Source organism: Otolemur garnettii, unplaced genomic scaffold, assembly GCF_000181295.1.
Source record: "Otolemur garnettii isolate 467f Iridium unplaced genomic scaffold, OtoGar3 scaffold00077, whole genome shotgun sequence".
Taxonomy (NCBI): domain Eukaryota; kingdom Metazoa; phylum Chordata; class Mammalia; order Primates; family Galagidae; genus Otolemur; species Otolemur garnettii.
The window spans coordinates 2,990,510-3,004,594 of NW_003852472.1; the positions used below are offsets into that span (position 1 = coordinate 2,990,510).

A 14,085-nucleotide genomic window follows, 5' to 3' on the forward strand; every position below is an offset into this window, starting at 1 on the left:
TTTTAGACAGAGTGTTACTATGTTGCCCTCAGTAGAGTGCTATGGCATCACAGCTCACAGCAACCTCAAACTCTTGGACTTAAGCGATTCTCTTGCCTCAGCCTCCCAAGTAGCTGGGACTACAGGCACTCACCCACAACACCTGGCTATTTTGTTGTTGTTGTTGTTGTAGTAGTTGTCATTGTGTTTAGCAGGCCCAGCAGGGTTCAAACCTGCCAGCACCCTAAACACCGAGCTACGGGCGCCAGGCCCTAGAATCCTTTCTTTCCACTTAGCTGCTGTGAGCTCTCCAGTGTCAATTTGTCCATTTGTAAATAGGTGAACTTCACCCTCAAAAGGTGGTTGTCTGGATTAAGCAAGGTGTGTGTAGGACTGTGAATGTGTGTGTGTGTGGTGCTGTCTCATGGGCCCCCAGAACCCTCCAGCACTTACCAAGAGTGATGATGCCCGTTTGGGGCCCCTTCAGGGAATAGGGCTTGTTCCTCCAGGCCCAGCCGCAGAGCAAGGAGAGTGGTATCGTTGTGGCCTGGGCTTGTCTGTGGGCTGTCGGGGCACAGTGGGGTCAGGAGTGTGGGGTGAGATCCTGGAGGGGTGGCCCCTGCTCATGGGCACCCTCTATCCCCACCTCCCATTGCAGCTGTGCAGGAGGGTTCACCAGGAGCAGACATGAGCGTAGGGATGGAGCTGCTGTGGCCTGGGGCAGCACTGCTGCTGCTGGGAGCTGCAGCAGGCTTGTGTGTGCGCTGCTCTCGCCCAGGTAAGCGGTGCTGGGTGTGTGAGGGGGAGAAGGCAGTCATGCTATATCCCTGAGACCCTCGCAGGCCAAGACCAGGCTGTGGTCAGAAGGGGCAGTTGGATAGGCCCTGTGAGGCAACCTACAAGGGCGCAGGTGGCCCCTCAACTGCTCCTGAAGACAATGGGTTTGTTTTACTGTGGGGCTTTGGTTTTGTTGGACTAAGGTGATATCTAGGGGCTGGCATTGCTCCAGACAGGGACGGAAGGCTGGGCTGCCTGCTGCCCACCTTTTCTAAGTTCTCTTTTAAAGAGGGGGAAACAAATACCCTTTCAGTATCAGGTGACCCGCCCTCAAGTCTTGCTGGAGGCCTGCAGGAAGCATGGGGAGACAAGAAGGGAGTCTCAGGTCCACCAGCTCCTGGACACTTGCTAATCCTGCCCTGTTCTTGCAGGTGCAAAGAGGTCGGAGAAAATCTATGAGCAGAGAAGTCTGTGAGTTGCCACAGTGTCCTGATGTATTCTTAAGGGCATTCCCAGCCCCCTGTCCCTCACTCTTTCACTCATGCTTCCTCCATGCCAGAGTCTGGCAGGTCCCCAGAAGTTGGGAAGGGAGACAAGGGGCCTCAAGGGGCTAAGCCCTGCCACAAACTGGGTCAGGGAGGGATCAGAGAGGGCTCAGGGAAATGGGGACACCTGGGCTGTGGGGCCAGCCAGGCTCCAGCTTGCTCAGGAACCCCTCCAGAGGTCCAGGCACTTGTGTCACCAGCCTCCCTCTGACCTCAGCCCTGCCAGTGGGGAATACAGAGATCTGGGCACAAAATGAAATGTGAGCCTTGTCCAAGGCTCCCTGGAGATGCTGAGGGAGCTCAGGAGAGGCTGTGAGAAAGACCCTGGGAGGGTTAGTGCATTGCACGCTGCAGACCAGGAGTTGGTGCTGAAGCCCAACAACAACCTTGAGCATAATGGCAGAGGTCATTGGTGCCCTTTGATTAAGAGAATGAATGATCATGTGCCCAGGAGGCCTCTGAGACCAGCTGCACATGTACATACTCCCTGGAACACACTTGTCACACATGCAGCCTGGAACTCATGTGCACCCCAGGCAGGCAGGCATGTACAAACTCACATACACACACTTCCTCATTTCCTTTTGCAACTGAAAAACCACAGTGATATTTGAAAATAGAATCTTCCCATCCCTGCCCTCCCAGGGCTGGGGCTGGACCTTTCAGGGGAGGTTTTTGTCTTTTTTTTGGCCAGTTGGCCTTCTGGACTGCCTGCCTACAACCTCCCCAGGTCCCCTATGGCCCTGCCTCCTGCCACCCTGCCCCCTCAACTCCCTCAGTCTCTGCCCACCAGGGCCCCTGATTACTCTTAGAGGCCTAGCTAGACAGGGTCAGAACTAAATGTCTCCATGTAGGAGGTGGAACATGAACCTTAGATGTTCCCCTCTCTGGAACACCATTTCCTGCCTCTCAGGAAATTGTGATTGGTCTCCATCCCTTCAGCCTACATGAAGCAAATGTTGTGTGTACCAAGAAACCAAGTCTGACTCTCTCCTGAAGATTTATGGTGTCCCTCCTAAATCAGGTCACCCAGACCCCTACTCCCCCAGGAGGTCCTCAGAGGCTGGGCCAGGTACCCATTTTAGCCCAGACGAAGAGTCAAAAAAACTGCCTTAATGATTAGCTAATCAGCTCCCTCATCTATAATGGTGGCCACTATTCTCCAGATGTCAGCTGGAGCTCTAGCCCTCATCTCTGCAGTCCAAGCAGCAAGAAGAAAGAAGAGATAAGGACAAAAAAGGTGTACTCCAATTGGCAGTACTGCTCTTTCTTATAAATATCAATAACCTAGGCTTGCATCTCATTGGCCAGAGCTAAATCCCATGGCCACACTTAATTACAAGGAAGGATAGGAAATATAGCATCTTCTAGGAATGGCAAACTCTCCCTGGAGGTAGCAGGCAGGGAGCAACTCCTTTGTCACTCCTACCTGAAATCATTTGCCACAAGTCACTGCTGGGTCCCCGAGCCTCTGCCATCAGGACGCAGAATCTCAGGGCCACTTTTCCAGCGCTGCTCGTAGAACCCCCATCGACTATCTCTGGGGGGTGGGGATTCCCCCCAGTGGGAGAGACATGGACCATTTGAGGGCATGGGGATGGGTCTGGCTGCAGTTGGGCTCTATCTAGCCCACAACCCCGTGTGAAGGGTGGGCACCCAGCAGGAAGTGTCCAGGGAACGGGGGCTCCAGGGTACCTGTGAGTCTGAGGCCTAGAGGGGCAGCTCCTCCTTGGTCTGGCCCTGGTCAGTCCCTGCTCTCTTGTTCCTCACCTGTCTGTCCATTTCTCCTCCCCTGTGTCCCCTGGGCTGTGGGAGGCCAGGCCCTGGACTTAGCACAGCCCTGTGTTCCCAGGCAGGAGACTCAGCGGAGCTTTGCAGTGGCCCAGACCTATTCCTGTGAGTCCTGGAGGGATTGGGGTGGGGAGTGTCCTGACAAGGTCCCTTCTTTCTCCACCACCCTGAGATTGTGGCCAGGCCTGATCTGGTGAGGGGAAGGGGAAAGGGGGGTGGGCTGGCAGGGCTGTCCTGGAGGCCAAGCTGATACCCTCTTGCACTTTGCAGTGGTTGGACAGCCATGGTCAGGGCCTCTGGTGAACACAATCTCTGACGTGGGATCCATGAGGTAGGAGTGAGCTCCCTGCCTTGGGCCCCAAAGGGGATCATAGACCCACAGAGAGTGATGAAAAGGAGGGCCCCAGGGTCCCTGCCTGGCTAAGCCCAGGCCAACACCTCACTCTGTCCCTGAGACTCCAGGGGCTAGAGGATGTGTGGCCTGGACCTTCAGAGCCCCTCCTCCAGTCCCTACCTACCCTCTCCCTGCAGGAAGGACAAGCTGCTGGAGTTCTCCCCCAGCCTGGAAGGTGAGCGACACTGGGCAGTAGGGGCAGGCCAGCTGAGGTGGGGCTTAGGTGTATAGATAGGATAGTTTCTGTCTAGGGGGGCCTACGAGGTTATGGGAGACCCAGAAGCGGGGCTGGGTAGGTTCATAAGATTGGCCCGGTGGGGACACACAGAGGGGACAGGGAGCACGTGCAAAGTTAGGGATGGTGGAAACACCTGAGCCTGTCCTTAGGCTTTGAGAGCCAAGGTGGGTGGGAGGCAGGGCCTGGGAGAGGAACAGTGAGCCTGGCCTTTCTTGCAGATCCTACGTTCCCCAGGTACCAGAACTTCAGCAAAGGTGGGTGGGCTCCTGGGGGAGTGGGGGGCTGCAGTAGGGGGTCCACATCTCAGGAGCTCAGGCCTAATTCTTGCCTTGCCTTGCAGGAAGCAGACACGGATTGGACGCAGCCTACATGTGAGAGGGCCTTCTCCCTGCCCTGGCCCTCCCCCTCCCCACCTGACCTCAGCTGCTTCCTGGTCTAGCAACCACTGTCGGGAGGCAGCGGCAGTGGTGCTAGAACACAGCCTCTCAGGGCCCTGTTCTGGGGCAGGGGTCGTCAGGGTGGGTAAGACTCATCTTGCATCACCCAGTCAAAGACAAACTGCAGAAATGCCCAGACCCTTAAGGGAGGTCACCTCATGGCCCAGGGGACTGGCCCGAGGTCACACAGCAAGATGGCTAGAGCACAGCTACCCTCTCCGGCCCCCAGTGGCTCAGGAGCCCAGAGAAGTGTGGGTGGGTGGATCTGAGGGGTGATGCTGACAGAGCCCCCCAGCCCTAGCCTCACTGTTCCCCTAAGAGGCCTCCACCCTGGCCTGAGGCCTGGCCCACAACCTGTGCTATGTCTGTTCTCTTGGGCAGAGACCCCACTGCTGGGGAGTACTGCAACTGGGAGCGGTTCCCAGAGGCCTCAGAAGGTGAGACTGGTGGGCTAGGAGGAAATGCATGGGAGCGTGAATGCAGGGGCCATGCTCTGGACAGGGCAGAAGGCTAGACAAGACAGAGAGCAGACAGCTGGGCCTGGGTTTGGGTTGAGGTTTGGGTGGCAAGTGGAGGGGGGCTGAGGCTGGCACTGTTGGCAGAACCAAGGAGGGCAGGGTGGTATGGGACATGTGGGTACAGGGTTGGGAGAGCGGAGTGGGTCACAGGGGTGGAATCCAGAGGGACATCTGGGAGTGGGGGGAGGCCAGGAGTATCCTGCTGGGCTGGTCCTGGCAGGGGGCAGCCTTGCTAATGAGTGCTGAGTTCTGCGGGCTGAGGATGCTGGAGCCTCAGCCTCCAAACACCTTTGCTTCATAGAAAGGGAAACAGGACTGAGGGTGGGCAGTGTCTGCTGTGAAGTACATGGGCCTGGGTCTGAGTCCAGCTCCCTCAACTGGCTCCTGCCAGGGCCATGCTGGGGCAGGTATTGGGTGGTCCTCTCCCACCATGATCACTTCTGAACTGGGGGGGCTCATTTCTTGGAGTCCCTTTGTCACAGATGGGCCATTGGGTATAGGCAGCAGCCAGAACTCATCTTCCCCAGTGCACAGAGTGATGGGGTGCCAGGCTCTGAGGGGCCACACCAGGGCCAGGTCCCTGAGCAGAGTACTCCACAGCCTGCCCACTTCATCTGGAGGAGCCCAGCCCCCTCCTAGCAGCATCTTCTGCTCCCTATTCCCCGATGGAGATGAACCTCTGAGGCTGCCACTTGCCTTCCTCCCTTCAGATGCCCCCTGTGGGCCTGAATTACAGCCCCTTTCCCTGTAGCCTCCTCCCTAGTGTATTCACATGGGACCTCCCTCAGCAGAGGAGCCTGGGAGCAGGGGGCAGGCCCAGACCTATTAGGAAGCTTATCTGGAAGGCTTAAGGCTCTGGGGGACCCTGAAGGCTGGGGCTCAGTGGACAGGTCATCTGCAAAGGGAGGGCAGGACAGAAGAGGGAGAGTGAGCTGTCCTGTGGGGCCCACCCACAACCTGTACCCTCTCCCTTCTCCCTGGCAGACAATGACGACGATGCCAATTCCTATGAGAACGTGCTCATCTGCAAGCCCAGGGCCCCAGGGCCAGGTGAGGTTGCCCTGCCCCAGGAAAGCAGGTGGGGAGAGGCAGGACTCCTCGGCCAGGCCTGCTGCCCAAAGCCCAAGGATTCTCCAATATCTCCTATCTCTGGTGCCTTTGGGTAGAGTATCACTGATGGGAAGGAGACCCCATCAGCTCCTGGTGACTCAGTGGGAGTGAGCTGAGGGCGCCCTGCACCACTGCAGCTGCCCAGCATGAGGGTGGCTTTCATGGAGGGTCAACCACAGTCCTTCCCTGGCCCTGAGGACTGGCAGGTGGCTGCCCCTCTTCCAGTCCCTGTGCTTTCCCTGCAGACACTGAGGAATCTGAGGATTATCAGAACTCAGCATCCATCCATCAGTGGCGGGAGTCCAGGAGGGCTGTGGGTATGTGGCCCTAGAGCTGGGCCTGCTGGTTGGTCTGCTTACGTAGGTTCATAGGGGCTGGCCTGGGATGGCTGGGCTGGGTGGGCTTCTATCTGCCAGTTCAGCTGATCCTGCAATGGAGCCCCCACTGTGCCAGCAGCTGCAGAGGCCTCCTAGGCCTCTCCTGTGGACTGCTCTGTGGAGTCTAGGGGTCTGAGCCCAGGGACTTGGCTGGGGGAACAGTGCAGGTATGTCTGTGTGAACCACCCAACCACCCTTCTGCCCACTGGTTAACAGAGCAAGTCTGGAGCAAAGCATCGCTCTCCCCAGGAAGCCCAGATGAGGATGGAGAACCAGATTATGTGAATGGGGATGTGGAAGCCAGAGAAGCCTAGGGAAGACCCTGAAGGAAGGTATAGCCCTCTCTTTCCTGCCACCTAGGGCCAGGGGGCGTGGGCCTCTCCATCCAAGGGGAGAGCAGAGGGTGCACCAGGGGCCACTAGGGCCAGGGGTGGCAATAGTGGGAGTTGGGACAGGGGCAGGAGTAAGATCCTGATATGCTTTGAAGGAGGTATGGACAGGTGTGGGTATAAAACCCTGGTGAGGGCTGCAAGTCTGCCTGAGTGACTTTCATTGTCATATGGAGATTGGGAGGTATTGATGAGCAAGTTTATTTATTTATTTAATTATTTAATTTATTTTTTGAAGTTTTTGGCTTTGGCATATGGGGCCGGCACCCTACCCTTTTGAGCCACAGGCACCGCCCAGTGAGCAAGTTTTATAGGCAAAGCTAGGAGTTTATTTTTGGACATGTTAAGTTTGAGATGACCGCTCAGGAGGGATAGGAAATAGGTATCAGGTAAATATTTGAGCCTGGACTCAGGAGAGGTCAGGTTCAAGACATAGCCTCGGGCCCTATCACTGCATAGAGGGTCTAAAAGGATAATGAGTTGACAGTCACCAAGGGAGGGCGGGAGAGAAAAGGACACAGCATGGACCCTGAGGTTCCCCCTAGCCAGAAGGGGGAAGCTGGAGAAGTAACAATGACAGGGCTTGAGGAGGGAATAGCACAGAGAGGTTGTGAAGACAGAGCTGAGTGCTGGTGGACATCGGTGACAAGGACAATTTTTGTGACATGGTGGGGAGAAGGCCTATGTGCAGACAGTGGTAAAGATAAATCTTCAAGAAGTTCCACTTCAGGGGCAGCACCTGTGGCTCAGTAAGTAGGACGCCGGCCCCATATACTGAGGGTGGCAGGTTCGAACCCGGCCCTGACCAAACGGCAACAACAAAAAAAATAGCTGGGCATTGTGGTGGGCACCTATAGTGCCAGCTACTCGGGAATTGCCTAAGCCCAAGAGCTGGAGGTTGCTGTGAGCTGTGAGGCCACAGCACTCTAAGGAGGGTGATAAAGTAAGACTGTCTCTAAAAAAAAAAAAGTTCCACTTCAGCCAGAAGAGGTGGCTCACACCTATAATCCCAGCACTCTAGGTGGCCAGGGCAGGTAGATCACTTGAGCTCAGGAACTGGGAGACCAGCCTGAGCAAGAGTGAAACCCCATCTCTACCAAAGATAGAAATACTAGCCAGAGATTGTGGTGGGTGCCTGCAGTCCCAGCTACTTGGGAGGCTGAGGCAAGGGGATCGCCTGAGCCCAAGAGTTTGAGGTGGTTGTGAGCTATGACACTACCCAGGGTAAGAGTGAGACTTTATCTATTTCAAAATAAATAAATAAATAAAAACAAAATAAATAAATAAAAAGAAGTTACACTTTAGAGAGAAGCAGAGGAAGCGGGGCAGGAGCTAGAAGATTGCAAAAGTTTTTAGACAGAAATATACCATGTCATGTGTTGGCAGAAAAGCTACAGTGAGTTTTGGGTAGGGCAGTGGCTGATGAGGCCTGTCTAGCCAAATGCTATCCCTGCAGAGGACGCGTGGACACTATATGGGGTGGCCCAATGGCTGGGGTCAAGTGAGGAAGGCAGTTGCCTCAGGGCCTGATGCAACTGGATGGGTCCTTCCCATGCATCAGGGAAAGGACAGATCTGGAAGGATCTGCCACAGAACTGTCTGGCCGCTCTGCAGAGGGAGTCCCTGCACTGAGGGCAGGTGGTTATGATAACCAAGCCTTGGTCAGGATCAGGATTTCTTTTTTTTTTTTTTTGAGACAGAGCCTCAAGCTGTCCCCCTGGGTAGAGTGCCGTGGCATTACAGCTCACAGCAACCTCCAACTCCTGGGCTCAAGCGAGTCTCCTGCCTCCGCCTCCCAAGTAGCTGGGACCACAGGCGCCCGCCACAACGCCCGGCTATTTTTTGGTTGCAGCCGTCATTGTTGTTTGGCGGGTCCGGGCTGGGGATTCGAACCCGCCACCTTAGGTGTACGTGGCTGACGCCTTAGCCGGTTGAGCTATAGGCGCCGAGCCAGGATCAGGATTTCAAACTCTTAAGTAGAAGAGCCTGGAATAAGGAACCCAGCTGAGGCTGCTGGGGGTGGGAATGCATTTTGCTCATGGCTGGGAGGCAAGAGGGCTGCTGAGTGCTGACCCCAAATCAGCTACTCTAAGGGGACAAGATAGAGGCCAAGGCATATTTTTACATTAAATAAACTCTTCCTTTCCATTGAAAGAGCCAAGGCAAGAAGCCTAGAGGACCACCAAGCTCATGGAACTGTTTGTCACCTCCTAAGGATCATTTTCCACAGCTGCTCAACTTTGAGGCTCCTGCCATGGCTACTCTTGGGACACCACCCCCTCCTGAGGACTATCTATGGGGGTGCAACCTGGGAAAGGACAGTTATTTGTAGAATTGCCAAAAATGCAGTCCACCACTGTCCCTGAGGCCCCAACCCAGGCTCCCTTGGGGTAGGGTGGGCTTTTGCTCTGGTGGGGTGCCTAGGATTTAGGGCAAGCTGCAGCCTTGTTCCCCATATCTCAAACATGTCCAACACTGATAGTTGTGTCCTTTGTGCTTTGGATTTGAATCCCAAGTTGCTAGGATTTTTAATGACTGATAATCTTGTACAGTTAATTTATATAGGTAGTCATATTTAATATTCTGAATTTCGGGGTAGACTTAAGCATTACAGGTACTGTGGTTAGGCAGAGCCCTGGGTCTCCCTCTGTCCCTTAGTGGAGACCTCTCCTTTCTTTAGGCCTCAGCCTGCTTGGGAAATGAGACTATATAGCCACTCTTATGACCCATCTATAGATATGCTATCTGCTGTGGACAAGTATGGAGAAGTGGCAGTCAGAGAACAGCCAAAGGCCACCCCAGCCAGGAGAGCAGCCCCCTCCTTGCCCGGAATCCTCCTCTGCCCCAGGCCCTGATCAGGCAGCAGCAAGACCATCTCAAGGGAGGAGCAGGGGCCCAGAGGGAGCTTCTGAGTTAGGGACATAATGCCCTCTCCCACTGAAAGGTCTCAATAAACCATTTTAGTTAAGGGTAGCAATTCTCCTGGGTCTGCTTTCCCCTGCTTCATGTAAAAAACTTTTTGAGGGAATGAAAGTGAAACTTCTTATTGAATAGAAAGGGACTCTGAGGTCAGAGAGTAAGGTCCTGGGTGCAGACCTTCTCCCAGGGACACGATTTCTCCCATGAGAAAGTAATACCACGTTTTAGGAAATTAGAGAAACACCTAGAGCCCAACTATTGTTACTTCACACCCTGAAGTTCTGACCTCACAAGCTCAGAGACAAGGATCTCTATTGAGCTCTGGGCTGAGCAGAGGTGTGGGCAGGTGGGGAGATGCCAGTACTAGAGACAAAACACAGGGGCAATCTTGCCTCTGCTGTCCCCAGTTGGGGGAACCAGATGGCTCTGTGGGCCCACTGTCCTTACCTGCAAATTGGGGATATAACCATTCCTTTACCTAATAGGGATTATGAAGGTCCAGGTAACAACATTGAGAAGGTATACACTACGTTTTGTGGTTTACAAGGGCTTTAATAATTTTAAATGTCTTTGCCTTAACTGAAAACTGAACCCAAAAAGCTGGTAACCCTGGAGACTTTTCTGTGTCCGTCTAGTGTCCCTGTTCAAACGTGAGATTAGTATCACTTGGGAAGGCCCACCCAACTGCTCTGTGAACAGAGACATCTGGAACCCATGAAAGGGCTGGAGTGAATGTAAAAGGATGAGACAGGGAGGGGCAGCCACAGCCCTGTGGCTCTTCTTTTAGGAGTCCACAAGACACACACGTTTTGGTCAAAGCTGTCCACATGAGACCAGCATTCACAGAAGTAGTCATCCCCACCCCCTAAAGATACCACTCTAAAACAATGCCTGGGGGTTGCTTCACCAGAACCTGAAGTAGGTGGTAGCAAGAAATAAACATGGCCCTGTGTGGATAACACTGTGCAAGTTCACCATGTCATTCTCTTTACTCTTAGAAACAACGGAAATTTTTCAAAATTAAAAAAAAAAAAACAGGAAAAAATAGTACCTTGGAAAAAAAAAAAAAGCAATTCTAGGGGCTGGGCGCAGTGGCTCATGCCTATAATCCCAGCACTCAGCACTCTGGGAGGCCAAGGTGGGTGGATTACCAGAGCTCAGGAGTTCAAGACCATCCTGAGCAAGAGTGTAACCCCATCTCTAAAAAATAGCTGGGCATTGTGGCAGGTGCCTGTAGTCCCAGCTACTTGGGAGGCTGAGGCAAGAGATTCATTTGAGCCCAAGAATTTGAGGTTACTGAGAGCTGTGATGCTACCAAGGGAGACAAAGTGAGACTGTCTCAAACAAAACAAAACAAAACAAAAAAAACAGTTCAGCGCCTGTGGCTCAAGTGGCTAAAGCACCAGCCACATACACCTAAGGTGGGGGGTTCGAATCCAGCCTAGGCCCGCCAAAAAAACAACAATGATGGCTGCAACTGAAAAATAGCCAGGCGTTGTGGCTGGTGCCTGTGGTCCCAGCTACTTGGGAGGCTGAGGCAGGAGACTTGCTTAAGCCCAGGAGTTGGAGGTTGCTGTGACCTGTGATGCCACAGCACTCTACCCAAGGGGACAGCTTGAGGCTCTGTCTCAAAAAAAAAGTAATTCTATCAATTCTACAAGTTAATATAAAACTCACTGGGAAATTCTAAAGCAATGAGTACACACAACTACATGGGAAAGGTGACATGGTAGCATTTTCTTGAGGCCATGAGTTACTGACGCCTTTACTCCATGAAGTAGCTTGGCAAGTGCTTTTAAAGGGCTCATCACCCCTGCTGTTCTGAGAAATCTATCTAAATTATCAGGAAATGATAGCAAACTCTGCCCTCGCCCCACAGGACCAGTTGCTCAGGCTTCTAGAAAAATTGAGATTATCTTGCCTAGCCTATCATCTAATAGTTGTTTCTACTTAAAGGACATGGCAGGGAGGGGGATAGGCTGAGACAAGAAGCTAGTTTTCAGCCAGGCACAGTGGCTCACGCCTGAGATCCTAGTACTCTAGGAAACTGAGCTCAGACGTTTGAGACCAGCCTGAGCAAGAATGAGACCCTGACTCTACTAAAAACAGAAAAATTAGCCAGCCATTGTGGTAGGTGCCTGTAGTCCTAGCTAATGGGGAGGCTGAGGCAGGAGGATTACCTGATCCCAAGAATTTGAGGCTGCTGTGAGCTAGGCTGACGCTACGGCACTCTATGCAGAGTGGCAAAGTGAGACTCTGTCTTTCAAAAAAAAAAAAAAGCTAGTTTTCCTGGAGGCCTCATGTGGTCACCTTATTGCCCACAAATGCTGCAAGACTTTATTAGCTAAAATGTCAACCCACAAGCACACAGATCAGCTGCCCCGCCCCTAAGCTTCTATGGGGCCTTTCTGCCCCTTCACCACTTGGACAAGTCTGAGGTTGAAGGCAAACAGTTGTGGAGTGGAGACCTGGTAGAGACAATGTGAAAGCCACGATAGTTTAAAGCGGGTACTGGTCCTGGTTGAGGTGGCATTTTTCTCTCCTGATCAGAAGGCCGTGGGGACTCCTGTACTTCAGGGAGGAAGATTCTTGTAACAGTCAGTGAAGTCTCTGCTCTAACTGGCCACCGGTGCCATTGTCTTCTGACACAGCCTGGCCAGGAGCCCTGCCATCTGCAGAAGGGAGTTCACTCCTTCTGCTACTTTCATATGAGTGTATCCAATTTCCTGAAAAACAAACCAATTTAAGTGAGGGGATTTATTTTTAAAATCTGAACTAACAGTGTGCTTAGAAGTGATACAATGAACTCAAACTCCAGCTGGAAAATAAACATTAAGATGTAACAGATCATGTTTAACTAAACTTTGATTTATTTCCTAAAAGGATACTGGTATTTCCTTGAGAGATAGCATTAAGAGGACTGACCGGAGGTGGGGGGGGAGCGCTCACACCTGTAATCCTAGCACTCTGGGAGGCTCAGGCAGGAAGACTAATTGAGGCTAGGAGTTCAAGACCACTCAGAGCAAAAGTGAGGCCCCCTCCAATGTCTATGAAAAGAAAAAAATTGAAAAATTAGTCTTAGTTACATGGGAGGCTGAGGCAGAAGGATCACTTAAGGAATTTGAGGTTGCACTGAGTTGTGATCATACCACTGTACTCTGGCTTGGGTGACAGAGTGAGATTATGCCTCAAAAAAAAAAAAAAAAAAGAAAAGAAAACTTACATTCACATTTAACTCATGTATGCAAATGATTTAGTGGCTTTATTCATAATCAGCATAATATGGAAACCCCCCCAGTCCTTCAGCTGGTGAACAGATAAGCAAACCATGATATATTTGCACAGTGGAATACTACTCAGTGGTATGAAGGACTGAACCACTGATACACACAACAATATGAACAAACCTGACAGGCATTAAGCTAAGTGGAAGAAGCCAGATTCAAAAGGCTAAATTCTGCGTGATTCCATTTATACAATATTCTGAAAAATTCTGTCCCCCAAACGGAAAACAGATCAAGGGTGTCCAGGTGGTAGGAGGAAGATGACTTCAAAGGGGCACATAAACTTTTCTGAGGTGACAACTGTCTCTTGGTTGTAGCAGTATTTACATGACTGCATGCTTTGTCAAAAGAATGTAACTAAAAGATTTTACTCTACATAAATTATACCCCAATTAATCTGACCTTAAAAACAAACGGGTACTCAGGTTGCTGACTAGCAGAAGCAGGTGAAGCAAATTCTCAGCCCTCAGGCAATCAGCTACTCTTCCTCCAGTGGCAGTTGGGAACACTTACTGAGCACCTTCTAAGTGCCAGGTCTGTGAGCAAAACAAAACCATGCCATGGCCCACATTCTTTTCTTTTGAGAGAGAGAGAGAGAGTCTCACTTTGCTGCCAAGACTAGAGTGCCATAGCATCACCCTAGCTGAAAGCAACTTTAGACTTCTGGGTTCAAGTGATCCTTCTGCCTCAGCCTTTGGAGGAGCTGGCACTATAGGCACTTGCCACCATGCCTGGCTAATTTTTCTGTTGTTGGTAGAAAACAGCCTCGCTGTTATTCAGGTTGGTCTTGAACTATTGAGCTCAAGGGGTCCTCCCACTTGAGGGGTCCTCTCAGAGTGCTAGGATTACAGGCATGAGCCACTAACCCGGGCCCCATGGCTCACATTCTTCAAGAGAGGCATTTTTATATTCTCACTGACCTTAATAAACTCCAGTTTCAAGTATTCTGCCATTTGGAAAGTTTTACACACTCGGAAAATATTGCCAATGACATCTTCTGGTGAATAGCCCAGGTGCCACAGGTGAGCAAGAATCTAGGAGGACAAAAAAAAGATACAATGAGGTTGTTTAATACTTAAAACTACAGGTCTAGCGGGAAATGAAGTCCAACCTACAATGTGTTGGCCTATCACTGCTGGGGGCAGACAGCTCATTCCAGACAACTCATGTGCTTTTGAGAATCATGGTAGCTGATGGGTCACCCCTTCAGATCATGAGGGATAATTTAACTGATTTTCCCAGCAAGCAGAGACAACTTTACAAATGTTTAAAACAGTATTGCACGATGGTCTACTATCGTGTCCAGGTAACATCTTTATCCAGAGTT

The 14,085-nt window shown here is 51.9% G+C and overlaps 2 protein-coding genes across 3 annotated transcripts in view; one reads left to right on the plus strand and one right to left on the minus strand.

Annotated features, from left to right (window-relative positions):
* LAT2 (linker for activation of T cells family member 2) overlaps positions 1-9,528 on the plus strand; it is a 14,663-nt gene extending 5,135 nt beyond the window's left edge. Inside the window, exons 2-13 of one of the 2 annotated variants that reach the window (XM_023515746.1) lie at positions 638-757; positions 1,188-1,227; positions 3,154-3,197; positions 3,363-3,423; positions 3,624-3,661; positions 3,943-3,978; positions 4,065-4,095; positions 4,543-4,598; positions 5,664-5,729; positions 6,035-6,106; positions 6,383-6,498; positions 8,711-9,528. In XM_023515746.1, coding sequence (XP_023371514.1) covers positions 667-757; positions 1,188-1,227; positions 3,154-3,197; positions 3,363-3,423; positions 3,624-3,661; positions 3,943-3,978; positions 4,065-4,095; positions 4,543-4,598; positions 5,664-5,729; positions 6,035-6,106; positions 6,383-6,480 — 633 coding nt within the window. In that variant the 5' untranslated portion in view covers positions 638-666 and the 3' untranslated portion in view covers positions 6,481-6,498; positions 8,711-9,528. The remainder of the gene's footprint in view (positions 1-637; positions 758-1,187; positions 1,228-3,153; positions 3,198-3,362; positions 3,424-3,623; positions 3,662-3,942; positions 3,979-4,064; positions 4,096-4,542; positions 4,599-5,663; positions 5,730-6,034; positions 6,107-6,382; positions 6,499-8,710) is intronic. The other variant, XM_023515747.1, reaches the window with a different exon arrangement.
* Positions 9,529-11,757: 2,229 nt separating this feature from the next.
* RFC2 (replication factor C subunit 2) overlaps positions 11,758-14,085 on the minus strand; it is a 23,231-nt gene continuing 20,903 nt past the window's right edge. Inside the window, exons 10-11 of the mRNA XM_003794253.3 lie at positions 13,679-13,792; positions 11,758-12,200 (exon numbers count right to left, since the gene is read on the minus strand). Of these exons, the coding sequence (XP_003794301.1) occupies positions 12,090-12,200; positions 13,679-13,792 (225 nt within the window). The 3' untranslated portion in view covers positions 11,758-12,089. The remainder of the gene's footprint in view (positions 12,201-13,678; positions 13,793-14,085) is intronic.